A 16,621-nucleotide genomic window follows, 5' to 3' on the forward strand; every position below is an offset into this window, starting at 1 on the left:
TCAGTTGCAATTTTAGCAAGTGTTTTGTAGCTGGGTTTGGAACCACAATCAGAGTCATCTTCACTGGAAGTTTGATAGTGAGTAGTGCGCGTGTTTACCTTGGCACCGCGTGCCATGAAGCAGTAGGTAGGAGCGGAGTAGTCCTTGTCATTTGCATCGGTGTCGGTGACGAAGTCATTGTCTTTAGTGTTGAAGATGGACTTGGCAACGCATGCCGTAGCCAGACTCGCAACGCCAGAATCAGACTCCTCCTCAGACTCCACCTCCGCCTCCTCAGAAGCGGACTCCTCCTCTGAATCCATTTTCTTGCCAACAAACGCACGTGCCTTACCAGATGAACTCTTCTTGTGTGATGAAGACTTTGAGGAGGACTTGGAAGAAGACTTTGAGTATTTCTTCTTCTTCTTCTTGTCATCAGAATCATAGTCCTTGCTCTTCTTTTTCTTCTTGTTCTCATTGTCCCACTGCAGACACTCAGAGATGTAGTGGCCAGGTTTCTTGCACTTGTGGCATGTTCTCTTCTTGTAGTCATGAACAGAAACTTCATCATTCCTTGAGCTTGATCGTGAAGACTTTCTGAAGCCTTTCTTCTTGGTGAAATTTTGGAACTTCTTCACAAGCATAGCAAGCTCCTTTCCAATGTCTTCAGGATCATCAGAACTGCTGTCAGACTCTTCTTCAGATGAGGAGACAACTTTTACCTTCAAGGCACGAGTTCGCCCATAGTTGGGACCGTAGATGTCTCTTTTCTCAAAAAGCTAAAACTCGTGTGTGTTGAGCCTCTCAAGTATGTCAGATGGATCGAGTGTTTTGAAGTCAGGACGTTCTTAAATCATCAGGGCTAGGGTGTCAAACGAGCTGTCAAGTGATCTCAGGAGTGTCTTGACGACTTCATGCTTGGTGATCTCAGTGGCGCCGAGGGCTTGAAGCTCATTTGTGATGTCAGTGAGTCGATCAAACGTGAGCTGAACATTCTCATTGTCATTTCTCTTGAAGCGGTTGAAGAGGTTGCGAAGGACACTGATTCTCTGATCTCTCTAGGTTGAGACGCCTTCGTTGACCTTGGAGAGCCAGTCCCGGACTAGCTTAGATGTTTCCAAAGCACTCACACGGCCATACTGTCCTTTGGTCAGATGACCACAGATGATGTTCTTGGCAGTGGAGTCCAGTTGAACGAACTTCTTGATATCAGCAGCGGTGACACCTTCACCAGCCTTGAGAACGCTATTCTTGACGACATACCATAGGTCGACATCAATGGCTTCAAGATGCATGCGCATCTTATTCTTTCAGTAGGGATATTCAGTTCCATCGAAGACTGGGCACGCAACGGAGACTTTGATTATCCCTGCAGTCGACATGGCTAAAACTCCAGGTGATTAAACCGAATCACACAGAACAAGGGAGTACCTTGCTCTGATACCAATTGAAAGTGCTAGTGATCGACTAGAAAGGGGGTGAATAGGCGATTTTTATGGAAGTCTTCAAAACATGGAAGTTTCGAAAACAAACGATAGAAATAAACCTATTACCATGCAGCGGAAGGTAGACTACACTAGGCAAACCATAGTGAAGTATTCAATGAAGTGAAAGCACAATGACTAATAGCAGCTAAGCAGTAAAGATCAGGTAGGAAGATATTGTGAAGCCAATCAGAACAAGCAGTCACTCAATGAAGATAAAAGATAATGCAATCAAGCAATGACTTCACCAGGGCCAACAGTAAGTAAAGGAGTCGGAAGGATGAAACCAGTGACTCGTTGAAGACAATGATTTGTTGGACCAGTTCCAGTTGCTGTGACAACTGTACGTCTGGTTAGGGAGGCTGAGATTCAACTCAGAAGACCGCGTCTTCACCTTATTCTCCTTGAGCTAAGGACACCCAGTCCTTGCCCAATCACTCTGGTAAGTCTTCAAGGTAGACTTCCAAACCTTCACAGATTTTGTTCACCGGCGATCCACAATGACTCTTGGATGCTCAGAACGCGACGCCTAACCGGCTGGATGATTCACAATCCTCAAGTGTAATAAGTCTTCAGATCACAGAGACAGGAAGACTTAAGTGATGCCTAACATTCTTTGGCTCTGGGTGTTTAGGGCTTTATCCTCGCAAGGAATTCTCTCTCAAAGGCTTCGAGGTGGGTTGCTCTCAAACGACAAAAGCCGTGCACAAACTCTGAGCAGCCAACCGTTTATGGTTGTAGGGGGTGGGCTATTTATAGCCACTAGGCAACCCGACCTGATTTGTTTGAAATGACCCTTGGTCACTAAGGAACTGACACGTGTTCTAACGGTCAGATTTCAAACACACACGGCAACTTTACTTGGGCTACAAGCAAAGCTGACTTATCCAACTCTGGACAAGATTTGCTCTCATAGTCTTCACTCAAAGACATAGAATTTGGTTAAGCATATTTCAGTCATTCTGACTGGTTCACTTGGACCCCACTTAACAGTACGGTGGTTCCTATGACTCAACAAAGAAGAAAAAGAACGGCGAAACAACTAAGTCTTCACGCTCCATAGTCTTCATGCGATGTCTTCTCTTGTCATAGTCTTCAATGTGAATGTCTTCACATACCACCTTTGACTTCAATGTCCTCATTCATTTTTAGGGATCATCTCTGGTAGGAAAACCGAATCAATGAGGGACTTCTACCTGTGTTATCCTGTAATTCTCACAAACACATTAGCCCCTCAACCAGGTTTGTCGTCAATACTCCAAAACCAACTAGGGATGGCACTAGATGCACTTACACATATGCTACAACTGTTTCGTCTAAAATGCTACAACCGTCAATGGAAGATAGTGTGACCGGTGAAATGACGTGCTACAACAGACGAGGGCTGATGTTCTGACCGGTGAGACGACATGCTACAACCAGTAGAAGAAATGTTGCAAACGATGGGACAAAATGCTGCGAGGTCAATTAAGACTTGATTAAATCTCAACCATAATCGAGTGAATTTTAGCAAGCCTGATAACTAATACCGGGCCACGATTCGCGCAACTTGCAAGGCGTACGCAAAAAGGCAGCGAAACTTGACTGAAACATCGAGTCCAGGAGACAAACCACAGCACCATATACTTGCTGATTGCACTTTGTCGGTTGCGTGCCATCGAGGGAAGTGTGTCTGCTACGACTTGTATCTCTCTCACCGCATTTTTTTTTTTTTGCATAGCTCTCACCGCGTTCTTGTATACACACGTACGGTGTGAGATCCTGGCTCGCTCGTACGTACTACATATACGTACATGAAGAAGATTGGGTGTTGGGCCCGTATGTACTACACGGAAAGTTCGGCCAGCCCCTCTACCGAAACGACCCGACACGCACGTCGACCCTACGTGCGTGCAGGTGCACCCGGGCCTTGGCCGCTAGCACTAGCCTAGCTTGTAGCTCCACTGTAGTTGTTTACATCGCGCGCGCTTGTGCCGTGTGCACCGAGCCGAGCTCCGGCGAAGCCTCCGGGCATCTTCCTCCCGGCAAGCACTTTATCCACGAGTCGTCTGACAGTACCACATGATGGTACTTCACCACAAGAGCACAACACAACTCCAACATTACTCTCCACGCGTACCGATGATGGACGACGACGACGAATCTTCCAAGAAATCCACAGTGCACTTCAGGCCATGCAACATGGCATCGGTCCAGACGAAGCGACCGAACCATCTCAGCGTGACCGGTGAGAGTGACGCAGCTGGGTGGTCACTGAGAGCAGCCACGTCACCGGGCCAGTGAGGAGGTAGTTAGTTAGCTCCATTAATTAAGACGGATGATAAAGTGGTTGGAGACAGAGCAGCTTGTGCTATTAGTGTCGGCCAAAGCGTACGGATCGCTTACACACACGCAGATCTACCCGTAAAATATTATTCTCTCCTCAATTATACTGTACAGTACGTTTATACTACTCCGGTCTTGCAACTTTTCTCCGGTCTTCGGTCAAACTTTCGGACTGGTTCCCTTCCCGCTTACCCGGTCCGGCACTATAAATCACACCCCTCCCCTGTCGCCACCACCACCAAGCTCATCGTCAGTTCACCACAAGGCGCCGCTGATCGGCAGGCTAGCTAGGTGCTGAGCTGAACCGGGGAGCGGGCATGGAGGACACGGCGGCGACGCTGGCGGCGGAGCTGGACCGGCTGCTGTCCATGGCGAGGGAGCTGGAGGCGCGCGTCGAGGGCAACCAGCGCGCGCCGGGCGCCGCCAGGGAGCTCTGCGCCGCGCTGGCCGAGTCCGTCGACCGGGCCATGCGCCTCGCCGGGAGCAGCCCGCGCGGCGGCGACGGCGGGGGCAATGCCGGCACCGGCAGGGCGAGCGCGAGCGGGCAGGTCAAGGGCGGCAGGAAGGCGGCGGCGAACAAGGTGCGGACGCAGGTGCGGGTGGCGTCGGTGACGGACGCGGGGCCGCTCAACGACGGGCTCAGCTGGCGCAAGTACGGCCAGAAGGACATCCTGGGCGCCGCGTACCCCAGGGCATACTTCCGGTGCACGCACCGGCACACGCAGGGCTGCCAGGCCACCAAGCAGGTCCAGCGCGCCCACGCCGACCCGCTGCTCTTCGACGTCGTGTACCTCGGCGCGCACACCTGCGCCCAGGCCGCCGCGGTCCTCGCCGGCCCGGAGCAGCAGCCTCCTGCTGCCTTCGCCCTGGAGCACCAGCAGAGCTCGCCGCCGGAAGGGATTCAGTGGCCAGTAGAGCCCGTGACGCCGCCCCCCTTCCTCTCCTCGCCGGCCGGCTGCTACACGCCGGGGAGCCCCTGGTGCGAGCTTGCCGGCAGCTACGGCTACGCTGCCGGCGGGGGGCTCGGGGCTGACATGGAGTATGCGTACGACCAGTTCGACGAAATGATCTTGAATCTGCCCGAGGTTTTCCAACCGGATGGTCCGAACCTGTAGGTGCTGCGGCCAGTATCGTACTGTATTCGCACTAGCATTTAGATTCAGACTCCTGTGATCGGCATCCAACGGGAAGTAGTCAGTCGAACTGGTTCCTACCAGGTTACTCAACGAGTCGTGAAGGATGATAGCCTGTTAGCCATGGCGAGAGAAAATAACTGAACCATCAACGTCTGGAGACTTATAATTTGATCCTTGCATAGGCAACCTTAGAGCAAATATGAAATTATTTGAATTCTCATCCCCCAGGAGCTCCTCATTGTAGCGTGTTGACGCCAGTAGTTACTGAATTCCCTCCTACTTCGCCAGCAAAATCTTGAGGCAGAGAGTTAATATGAAATCATAAATCACGGGGAAATCGAAAGCAAGCTATAGATTAAGTGGGGATGTCTCAGAAACTGACTTAGACCCTGTTCGAGTTCCACCAGCTCCACGAAATCCCGGGAAATGCGGAGGCGGGAAACAGCCGCACAGTAACTCCACCTGCTCCGAGAGTGAAGTTGTGGAGTGGAGGTTCTTCGAACAGGGCCTTAATCAACACTTCCTTTTCTTGGGCAGATAACATTTTTTGCAAACTTTTTATCTACCAACATCAGATAACAGCCTCAGATACTTCTCGCTCAATGTCTTGGTATGAACACCAAGCACACTTCACCCCATTTCCCAGCTCATTGGAACAACATTTGTTGGAAAAACCTGATGATTCTTCCAAATTCACAATTTGTCATAAAGTTCGACACCAATCATCCCAAAGCAAATAAAGAAATAAATCCAAAAACATTCTTTGTTGCATTTGCACTACCCCTAGTTGCCTTGAAGGAGACTAAAGTACAAAAAAGAACCCCGCCACATGTGGGGCTAGGGTTGCATACTACCACCACGGCCCGAGCAGACGAATTTGCCAAATTCTCGAGCAGGGGATCGGCATCGAACGAGAATTAGTTAGTGTTAGTCCAACTGGATATTGAACAAGTCACGAAGGATGATAGCCTGCTTGCTATAGCGAGAGAAAACAGCTGAACCATCAACATCCAGGGACTTAATTTGATTCTTGCGTAGGCGAACCGTAGAGCAAATATGAAAGTATTTGAATTCTCATCCACCAGGATACATCTCCTGATTTTAGCGCGTTCACGCCAGTAGTTACTTGATTTCCCCCTACTTCCTCACCAAGATCTCTGAGGCAGCGAGTTAATATGAAATCATAAATCACGAGGAAATCGAAAATCAAGCAATAGATTAAGTGGGGATGTCTGAGCAACTGACTTAATCAACATTTCCTTTCCTTCGGCAGATAAATGATTTTTCTTTAACTCTTCTGATCTACCAACATCAGATGCAAGGCAAATACTTCTCGCTCAATTTCTTGGTATGAACACCAAGCACACTTTCACCTCATTTCTCAGCTCATTGGAACACCATTTGCTGGAAAAACCTGATGATTCCTCCAAATTCACACTGTGTCATAAAGTTCGACACCAATCATCCCAAAGCAAATAAATAAATAAATTCAAAAGCATTCTTTGTTACATTTGCACTACCCCTACTTGCCTTGAAGAAGAGTAAATTACAAAAAAACACAGTTGGGGCTAGGGTTGCATACTACCACCACTGCCGAGAAATTTTCAAAAAAAAAAAGCACCACTTTGGGTCAGATTGGTTACAAATTGCTTTGATCGATCGATTTTCTCGTTTCAAACCGTTGTCTGACAGGATGATCCCATATGCGGGTCAATAGATGGCGCACGGTAGGTTGAACTATTTGGAAATTTATAAAAAAATCAATGTGGGAAGAAATTTCAGGGCTCCTTTGATTCAAAGGAATTATTTAGGATTTTTGGAGGATTGAAATCCTTAGGAATTTTTCCTATGTCGGCCCTTTGATTCATAGGATTGGATCCCATAGGAATTTATCCTATGGAATCTTTTGTACTACATTTCATAGGAAATCTAACATCCACTTCAACCTCTTTTTACAATTTCTTTGTTTTTCATGTGGCATCAAACACTCTTTGCTAATCCTATAGGATTCAAGTTGACATGCCATTGCAATCCTATACTTTTTCTATTTTTACATTTTCAAAATCTTGTGAATCAAAGAGGCCATCATAGGGTGGGCTGAGAAAAAGAAAAGACAATCCATCGACCGGGCACTAGTACCACACACATGCTTTTTCATTAAAAGCGACGACTAATTTAAATAAGGGACTAGTTAGGTAAAAGTTGAATGAAAACACATATTACGTTGGTCGATGTTACCGGGATCAATATGAAGCGTTAGATAAAAAACAAACGGAGCATTTTCTTCCTTTAGTCGTTTTCTTTCTGAAAAACAAATCACATCTTCTTCCTCACGCCGCCTGCTACCACCACCCGTGGCCGGCGGCGCACCGTGCCAGCCGCGTCGTTACGTCCTTCCCTCGACGTCGTGCTTTGCCGTCGCCCCAGTCCATCCCTCTAAGCCCGGTCAACCTCCAATTCCGGTGTCGACAGCAGCTGCACCCCGCGCCTCTAAGATAGACACCACGGCCTAGCTTACCCGACGAACCTACGCCTCCGCACCCTTAGGATAGACACCGAGTCCTAGCTCTCCGGCGAACCTGCAGCCTTAGTGCTCCGTGCACCTCCTGTTTCCTCCTCATCAGAAATCGAGTAAGCTAAATTCTGTTTTCAGGTGACCAACACACAACTAAACTGCTTAAATCATTATCGCATTAGCTAAATGTCAGTCGATTGAATTTCAAATTTGAAGTCAATCGATTTTGAGAGTTCCCCGAAGGGAAGGAAAAACTACCCCACTATCTATCTTAGGGTTTAGGAAGGGCTACTCTGTTGAGTGCATATGCTAAGATATTGGGGAACTCCCGGTCATTATTACATCATCCGCTTACAAATTGGTAATCGAGTTAGGCGGTGTATCCAACCCCACACACATGATACCCATTTTTTTGAACATCAGTACAGACACAAACACTCATATACACACGCATACACTCATTTCTGTAAACGCACGCACTCTTCTATGAACATCTCCGAAAGAACCCCACACACATGATACCCAGATTAGCCGAGCAAAATTATGAGAGTGCTGCGTTGGACCGTCGAGTACAACGCGTAACAGAACCTTCCTTTCCGAAATCCTTCATTAACATCTGACACTCCTCAAAGACCGGCGCCGCCAGATCTTAACGGCCCTTAATGGCAACTTGCGAGATGCATGTACGTAAAAGGCAACGAAACTTCACAAGACACGCAGCAGACTTGTCGGTCCAGTTGCTTCGCTTGCTGTCCAGGGTGTTGAAAATCGCCCACAGGATCGATCACATCCAATCACGATGAACACATGCACGCGGAAACTGATAGCTAAGGGTTCGAATCGTGCCCTTTCTTTCTTTATTTATTTTCTCTTTTTTCTGGTGATCTTTACAACGTATATGACCACATATATATATGGGGCCAAACTGACCTGAAGCTAGCTAACCTAACAATTCGAAACTGATTCAAACTAGGACTCCTAGTACTTGACGCTCACGTTGGCATGCAAGCCACGTCTCCAACTCTAATACATAGTTTGGTTAATCTCTAACAATCTCTTCCTAATCCAAACTTACCACATCTACGACTCGCTAAACATGTCATGTCTGTACGCTGAGTATGACCCGTTTGGAAACATGCAGCGCCTTTTTGCTCTACAATGTTGTGCCACCGCCATTGCTTGGCCGCTGCCTTGCACTCAGTTCGCACCATACTCCTTGTACTTGCTTGCAGTAGATCCACTCTTCACCGGTCGCACACCTCTTCGCTTTACGATGGCTTCGCCTACCATCATCCGTCTTCGGCATCACACCGAATCCACACTGGCCGCAACCAGGACGCTCCACGAGGACATGGACATGACTCACGAAACACCGTGCACACCGCTTCCACTCCAACGAATCATCACCAATATGAGCACTTGGACACGACGACGACTGACAGACGCAACGACGACTGACCGTGCAAACTCGCACGACTACTTGACTCATCCGACTCCCCCGGACGATGATCTTGATGAGCTCCAGCGCCGCACATCGGCACCACCTCTCCCATCAACGATCTCCTTCCACCGTCTTCCCGAGGACAGCATGCCGTCTCCCTCCTTGTCGCTCTGCCGAACGACGATCGCCTGATCCTCCTCGTCTCTGAACCACCCAACGACTTCATCGCCCGCTCCTCCTCGTCGCTGCACCACCCAGCGACCATATCGCCCGCCCCGAGGCGCTAGTCGGGTCGCTACCCCGGGGCAAGCACAGCTTCACCTCGACCTTACTCTGATACCAAGTTGAAAATCGCCCACAGGATCGATCACATCCAATCACGACGAACACGTGCACGCGGAAACTGATAGCCAAGGGCTCGTATCGTGCCCTTTCTTTCTTTCTTTATTTTCTCCTTTTTCTGATGATCTTTACAACGTATATGACCACATATATATATGGGGCCAAACCGACCTGAAGCTAGCTAACCTAGCAATCCAAAACTGATTCAAACTAGGACTCCTAATACTTGACGCTCACGTTGGCATGTAAGCCACGTCTCCAACTCTAATACGTAGTTTGAATTAATCTCTAACACAGGGACGGTGCACTGATCATGTGGGCGCGCACACCGGCTTGCATGACCACCCGGTTCGTTTGTACAGTACCAGCTTGTAGCCCTGTCGCTGTATCTATCACCCGTACATGCATGCATGGATGATGGTTGGCTGGCTCGTACGTACGTAACGTACGCGCTTAGGCTTCGGCCTGCACGTTCACGTCGATCGTGTACCCTCGACCAATTGCCTAGCTGCTAGCCTAAAAGTTGCACGCACGTACTATCACTGTCCCCGCCGCAGTTCCGTTGCGCCGTGCAAACCGAGTTGCCGGGAAGCCGCACGCCGCCTTCCGGGCAACTTCCTCCTGCTCCCGGCGACGCGCGTCCCATCTGGGAGTCGATGGAGGGCACGGTGCCGCTCCAACGGACTGGCTCGGCCACATCGGCGGTGAAACTTCCGGGAAGATCACACTGAACTTCGCGACATGTATTGCCACTGTGAATCTGTGATCGAGGCGAGAGTGAGACCGATCGGGCCGGAAAGCCACATCGTCCGTCAGGCACTGGGTAGTTAACTAAGACCAAAGAGGCAGATAGTATCAATATGGTCGGAGAGCAGAGCATACACACACTGTACGTTGATGTATCGGAGCAGTGTCCATTGCCCATGGGCCACAGGCGAGCAGAGTGGTACAGTTTTGGTCTTCACTCTTGATTCCAAGTCTCCAACTTTTCTCCGGTCTTCAGTCAACCGGAACCTCGCTCGTAGATCAATGATTCCCGGCCATGAACAGTGCTTAGTGCTTTCTGCCACTGATCCGGCACTATAAAAGAACCCCTCCTCCCCCGTCGCTGCCAAGCTCATCATCACATCTCGTGAGACGCTTGCCACTGATCGAGTAGCCAAGTGTGTGTGCTGAAACCGAACGGAGGGACGGGCATGGAGCACGCGACGGCGACGCTGGCGACGGAGCTGGACGGGCTGCTGGCCATGGCGAGGGAGCTGGAGGCGCGGGTGGGCGCCGACCAGGGCGTGCCGGGTGCTGCGAGGGAGCTCTGCGCCGCGCTGGCCGCGTCCATCGACCGGGCCGTGCGCCTCGCCGGCAGTGGCGGCAATGCCGGCGGCAGAGCGAGCGTGAACGGCAAGCTCAGGAGCGGCAGGAAGGCGGCGGCGGCGAAGGACGGAGGTGCGCGTGGCGTCGATGCAGGACCTGGGGCCGCTCGACGACGGGATGATCTGGCGGAAGTACGGCCAGAAGGACATCCTACTTCCGGTGCACGCACCGGCACACGCAGGGCTGCGCCGCCACCAAGCAGGTGCAGCGCGCGACGGCCGACCCGCTGCTCTTCGACGTCGTGTACCTCGGCGCGCACACCTGCGCCCAGGCCGCCGCGATCCTGACCGGCCCGGAACACCAGCCGCCGCCTGCTGCCTTCGGCCAGGAGCAGCAGAGCCCGCCGGAAGGGGTTCAGTGGCCGGCAGAGCCCGTGAGTCCGTTTTGCTTGCCCTCCTCGCCGGCGAGCTCCTGGTGCCAGCTTACCGGGAGCTACGGCTACGCGGCAGCGGGCGGCGGCCTCGGAGTTGACATGGAGCTAGAAGGTCAACTCGACGAGCTGTTCTTGGACCTGTCAGGGATTTTGTAACCGTAGTACAAGAATGCGAACTCAGCTATCACTTCGTGGCCCTCTTCTGTTTATGGAACTGAAAACTCCATTATTACGATGGTCCTGTAGAACTGTAGACTCACTTGCCACTCGCACCATTGCAGCAGCAGGTAAACACTGCTCCTCCGGCCAAAGCAGCCGCCTTTCCTGTCGCCTTAGACTTAGAGCAGCTACAACCGGTCTGGCCAAATCTAGACCCTTGTAGGTCCAAGAAAAAGTTCGCGTTCATAACTGCGTCTCTCATACTCCTCAACTCCTTAGCCAACAATCAGCAGCCAGCTTCTTTAAAGGCGCTCTTCTGAGTGTTCTGGATGATTCCATTGTGGATTCGTATATGTCGTTTGAAAACGGCAAAGACATGTGGGCTGCACTCGAGGCCAATTTTGGTGCCTCGGACGCCGGCAGCGAGTTGTACGTCATGGAGAAATTCTATGACTGCTACTAGATGTGATCTGTTCATCTGCTATGCTAGTTTGCTTGATTAGTTTAATCTCTGCTACTGTAGTCATAATTTATCTTCTAATTATTCGGATTAAATCTCGTACTAACTTGCTCATATTTTCAACAATCCGAAAACCTGATTATAGGCAATTTACTCCGAGTGGTTTTGCTGCGCATCTGAAGCCGCCCGCCTTTAAGGGGGCGCAATATAAGAGGTGGCGCACGAGAGTAGTCTACTGGTTTTAGACCATGGGCTGCTATGACGCCACAAGGGCAAGCCTGAGGGCGATCTTAATCCAGCACAACTGGAAGCTTTTGAGAAGATCGATACTCTCTTTAAAGGCGCTCTTCTGAGTGTTCTGGATGATTCCATTGTGGATTCGTATATGTCGTTTGAAAACGGTAAGGACATGTGGGCTGCGCTCGAGGCCAATTTTGGTGCCTCGGACGCCGGCAGCGAGTTGTACGTCATGGAGAAATTCTATGACTACTAGATGTGATCTGTTCATCTGCTATGCTAGTTCGCATGATTAGTTTAATCTCTACTACTGTAGTCATGATTTATCTTCTAATTATTCGGATTAAATCTTGTACTAACTTGCTCATATTTCCAACAATCCAAAAACCTGATTATAGACAATTTACTCTGAGTGGTTTTGCTGCGCATCTGAAGTCGTCCGCCTTTAAGGCGGCGCAATATAAGAGGTGGCGCACGAGAGCAGTCTACTGGTTTCAGACCATGGGCTGCTATGACGCCACCAAGGGCAAGCCTGAGGACGATCTTAATCCAGCACAACTGAAAGCTTTTGAGAAAATCGATACTCTCTTTAAAGGCGCTCTTCTGAGTGTTCTGGATGATTCCATTGTGGATTCGTATATGTCGTTTGAAAACGGCAAGGACATGTGGGCTGCGCTCGAGGCCAATTTTGGTGCCTCGGACGCCGGCTGCGAGTTGTACGTCATGGAGAAATTCTATGACTACTAGATGTGATCTGTTCATCTGCTATGCTAGTTCGCATGATTAGTTTAATCTCTGCTACTGTAGTCATGATTTATCTTCTAATTATTCGGATTAAATCTTGTACTAACTTGCTCATATTTCCAACAATCCAAAAACCTGATTATAGGCAATTTACTTCGAGTGGTTTTGCTGCGCATGTGAAGCCGCCCGCCTTTAAGGGGGCGCAATATAAGAGGTGGCGCACGAGAGCAGTCTACTGGTTTCAGACCATGGGCTGCTATGACGCCACCAAGGACAAGCCTGAGGGCGATCTTAATCCAGCACAACTGGAAGCTTTTGAGAAGATCGATACTCTTTTTAAAGGCGCTCTTCTGAGTGTTCTGGATGATTCCATTGTGGATTCGTATATGTCGTTTGAAAACGGCAAGGACATGTGGGCTGCACTCGAGGCCAAGTTTGGTGCCTCGGACGCCGGCTGCGAGTTGTACGTCATGGAGCAATTCTATGACTACAAGATGACTGATGAGCGCTCTGTTGTACAGCAGGCTCATGAGATACAGTCGCTCGTAAAAGAACTTGAGTACTTCAAGTGTGTGTTGCCGGACAAATTTGTTGCCGGAGGCATCATTGCCAAACTTCCGCCTTCGTGGAACAATTTTGCTACTTCCCTGAAACACAAGAGACAGGAGTTTTCCGTTGCGGATCTCATTGGTACTCTTGATGTTGAAGAGAAGGCGAGAGCAAAGGACACACGTGCTCGAGTTGCTAAGGGAGCTTCTAGTGCCCACATGGTACAGAAGAACTCCCAGCCCAACAAGTTCAAAAACAATAAGAACAAAACTCAGGGCAAAGGCAAGTTTGATACAAAGAACAAGCCATCACATTCTACCAACTTCAAGAAGAATTCTCATAAGAAGGGGAAGGGACTTTGCCATGTCTGCGGTGATCCTAATCACTGGGCTCCGAAGTGTCCTAACCGCTTTGAGGAGCGCGAACATGAGAAGAGCGGCAAGTCCGCTAATGTTGTCATCGGTGATATTGATATGAAGGAATCAGGGTACGGTATTTTTCCTACCATCCTTTCAGTATTTCAATCCCCTGATTGGTTAATTGACATCGGTGCCAATGTACATGTTTGTGCTGACGCCTCCATGTTTTCTTCTTACCAGGCAACAGGGACTTGACCCGTGCTGATGGGGAACGGGTCACATGCCATCGTTCGAGGTGTTGGTACGGTCGATCTGAAGTTTACTTCAGGGAAGACTGTGCGTCTGAAGAACGTTCATCATGTGCCGTCCATAAATAAAAATCTCGTTAGCGGTTCCTGTTTATGTAGAGATGGTTTTAAGTTGGTTTTCGAATCCAATAAAGTTGTAATTTCTAAGTATGGACAATTTGTTGGAAAAGGATATGAGAGTGGAGGCTTGTTCCGCCTGTCTTTGTCAGATATTTGCACTAAAGTTATTAATAATGTTTGCCACAATAATGAGTCTGATATTTGGCATTCACGACTTTGTCACATTAACTTTGGTTGCATGACGCGGCTAGCCAATATGAATTTAATTCCGAAAATCTCTATTGTCAAAGGCTCTAAGTGCCAAGTATGTGTGCAAGCTAAGCAACCTCGCAAGTCCATAAGACTGCAAAGGCAAGAGACTTGGCGCCACTAGAGCTTATACATTCTGATCTTTGTGAGATGAATGGCGTGTTGACAAAAGGTGGAAATAGATACTTCATGACGTTGATTGATGACTCCACTAGATATTGTTATGTGTATCTTCTGAAATCAAAAGATGAGGCTTTAACTTTCTTCAAAAACTATAAAGCTGAGGCAGAGAACCAACTTGATCGAAAAATTAAACGTCTTAGGTCCGATCGTGGTGGAGAGTAATTTTCCAATGAATTTGATCTGTTTTGTGCGGAACATGGTATAATCCATGAGAGGGCGCCTCCCTACTCACCTCAGTCAAATGGGGTAGCCAAAAGAAAGAACCAAACTCTAACTGATATGGTTAACACCATGTTAGACACATCGGGTCTTTCCAAGGAATGGTGGGGGGAGGCGCTAATGACTGCGTGTCATGTCCTAAACCGAGTTCCCACAAAGCATAAGACCATGACTCCGTTTGAGGAATGGGAAAGGAAAAGATCGAAACTCTCTTACCTACGTACTTGGGGTTGTTTGGCGAAAGTCAATATACCAATTCCCAAGAAGCGCAAGCTTGGACCAAAAACGTGGATTGTGTTCTTCTAGGCTATGCTTTTCATAGCATTGGATATAGATTTTTGATAATAAAATCAGAGGTATCCGACATGCATGTTGGTACGATTATAGAGTCGAATGATGCAACTTTCTTTGAGGACATATTTCCTATGAAGGATATGTCGAGTTCATCAAATCAGGAGATACCTACTCCATCTAGTGAGGAATTCACTGTAATTCCTGAACCCACTATTGCGACGGAACACGTTGAGAATCCTGTTGAGGGTGACAATGGAACTCCTGTGAGGAGAAAGAGACAGAGGATTGCAAAGTCTTTTGGTGATGATTTCATTGTGTACCTTGTGGATGATACACCCAGGACTATTTCATAAGCCTATGCATCTCCTGATGCTGACTACTGGAAGGAAGATGTTCATAGCGAGATGGATTCCATCTTAGCTAACGGTACTTGGGAGATCACTGACCGTCCTTATGGGTGCAAACCTGTAGGATGTAAGTGGGTGTTCAAGAAGAAGCTTAGACCTGATGGTATGATTGAAAAGTACAAGGCACGGCTTGTGGCCAAGGGTTATACCTAGAAAGAAGGTGAAGACTTATTTGATACTTACTCACCCGTGGCTCGAGTGACCATAATTCGGGTGCTACTATCACTGGCTGCCTCACATGGTCTTCTCATTCATCAAATGGACGTTAAGACAGCTTTCCTCAATGGAGAGTTGAAGGAGGAAATTTACATGGATCAGCCAGATGGTTTTGTAGTACCTGGTCAGGAAGGAAAGGTGTGCAAGTTATTAAAGTCTTTATATGGCCTTAAACAAGCTCCTAAGGAGTGGCATGAGAAGTTCGAAAGAACATTAACTGTTGTCGGCTTTTTAGTAAACGATGGTGACAAGTGCATGTACTATCACTATGGTGGGGGTGAAGGAGTTATTCTTTGTCTGTATGTCGACGACATACTGATCTTTGGAACCAAACTTGATTTAATCAAGGAGGTTAAGGATTTCTTATCTCGCTGTTTTGAGATAAAAGATCTAGGAGTAGCTGATGTTATCTTAAACATCAAGTTGTTGAGAGATGAGAATGGTGGGATCACACTGCTTCAGTCTCACTATGTGGAAAAGGTCTTGAGTCGTTTTGGGTATAGCGACTGCACGCCTTCTCCAACTCCATATGATGCTAGTGTGTTGCTTCGAAAGAACCGATGGATTGCTAGAGATCAACTGAGGTATTCTCAGATTATTGGCTCGCTTATGTATTTGGCGAGTGCCACGAGGCCTGACATCTCTTTTGCTGTGAGCAAGCTGAGTCGGTTTGTGTCAAAACCGGGAGATGATTATTGGCATGCGCTTGAGAAAGTTATGCGCTATTTGAAAGGCACAGTGAGCTATGGGATTCACTACACCGGGTATCCAAGGGTACTGGAGGGTTATAGTGACTCAAACTGGATATCTGATGCTAATGAGATTAAGGCCACAAGTGGTTATGTTTTTACACTTGGTGGTGGCGCTGTTTCCTAGAAGTCTTGCAAGCAGACCATCTTAACGAGGTCAACTATGGAAGCAGAACTCACAACATCGGACACTGCCATTGTTGAAGCAGAGTGGCTTCGTGAACTCTTGATGGACTTACCTATGGTTGAAAAACCAATACCCCCTATCCCTGATGAACTATGATAATCAAACTGTGATCGTCAAGATAAACAGTTCAAAGGACAATATGAAGTCCTCAAGACATGTGAAGAGGAGACTAAAATCTGTCAAAAAATTGAGGAACTCCCGAGTTATTACGTTGGATTATATCCAAACATCGAAAAACTTGGCAGATCCCTTCACAAAGGGTCTATCACGTAACG

General features: G+C 48.4%; 1 protein-coding gene and 1 pseudogene across 1 annotated transcript; both read left to right on the forward strand.

Annotated features, from left to right (window-relative positions):
• Positions 1-4,005: 4,005 nt before the first annotated feature.
• On the forward strand, positions 4,006-5,146 carry LOC125529997 (transcription factor WRKY19). The gene has a single exon (XM_048694413.2). The coding sequence runs from the start codon at positions 4,106-4,108 to the stop codon at positions 4,901-4,903; it is 798 nt and encodes a 265-aa protein (XP_048550370.1). The 5' UTR covers positions 4,006-4,105; the 3' UTR covers positions 4,904-5,146.
• A 4,893-nt stretch (positions 5,147-10,039) lies between these two features.
• LOC125530028 (transcription factor WRKY19 pseudogene) lies at positions 10,040-11,219 on the forward strand (annotated as a pseudogene).
• Positions 11,220-16,621: the final 5,402 nt, after the last annotated feature.

The sequence above is a fragment of the Triticum urartu genome, chromosome 1A, assembly GCF_056163025.1.
Source record: "Triticum urartu cultivar PI428250 chromosome 1A, HENAU_Tu73, whole genome shotgun sequence".
Lineage (NCBI taxonomy): Eukaryota > Viridiplantae > Streptophyta > Magnoliopsida > Poales > Poaceae > Triticum > Triticum urartu.

Coding starts and splice junctions, on each gene's coding strand:
- LOC125529997 (XM_048694413.2), top strand. CDS start 4,106: ATGGAGGACACGGCGGCGACGCTGGCGGCGGAGCTGGACCGGCTGCTG.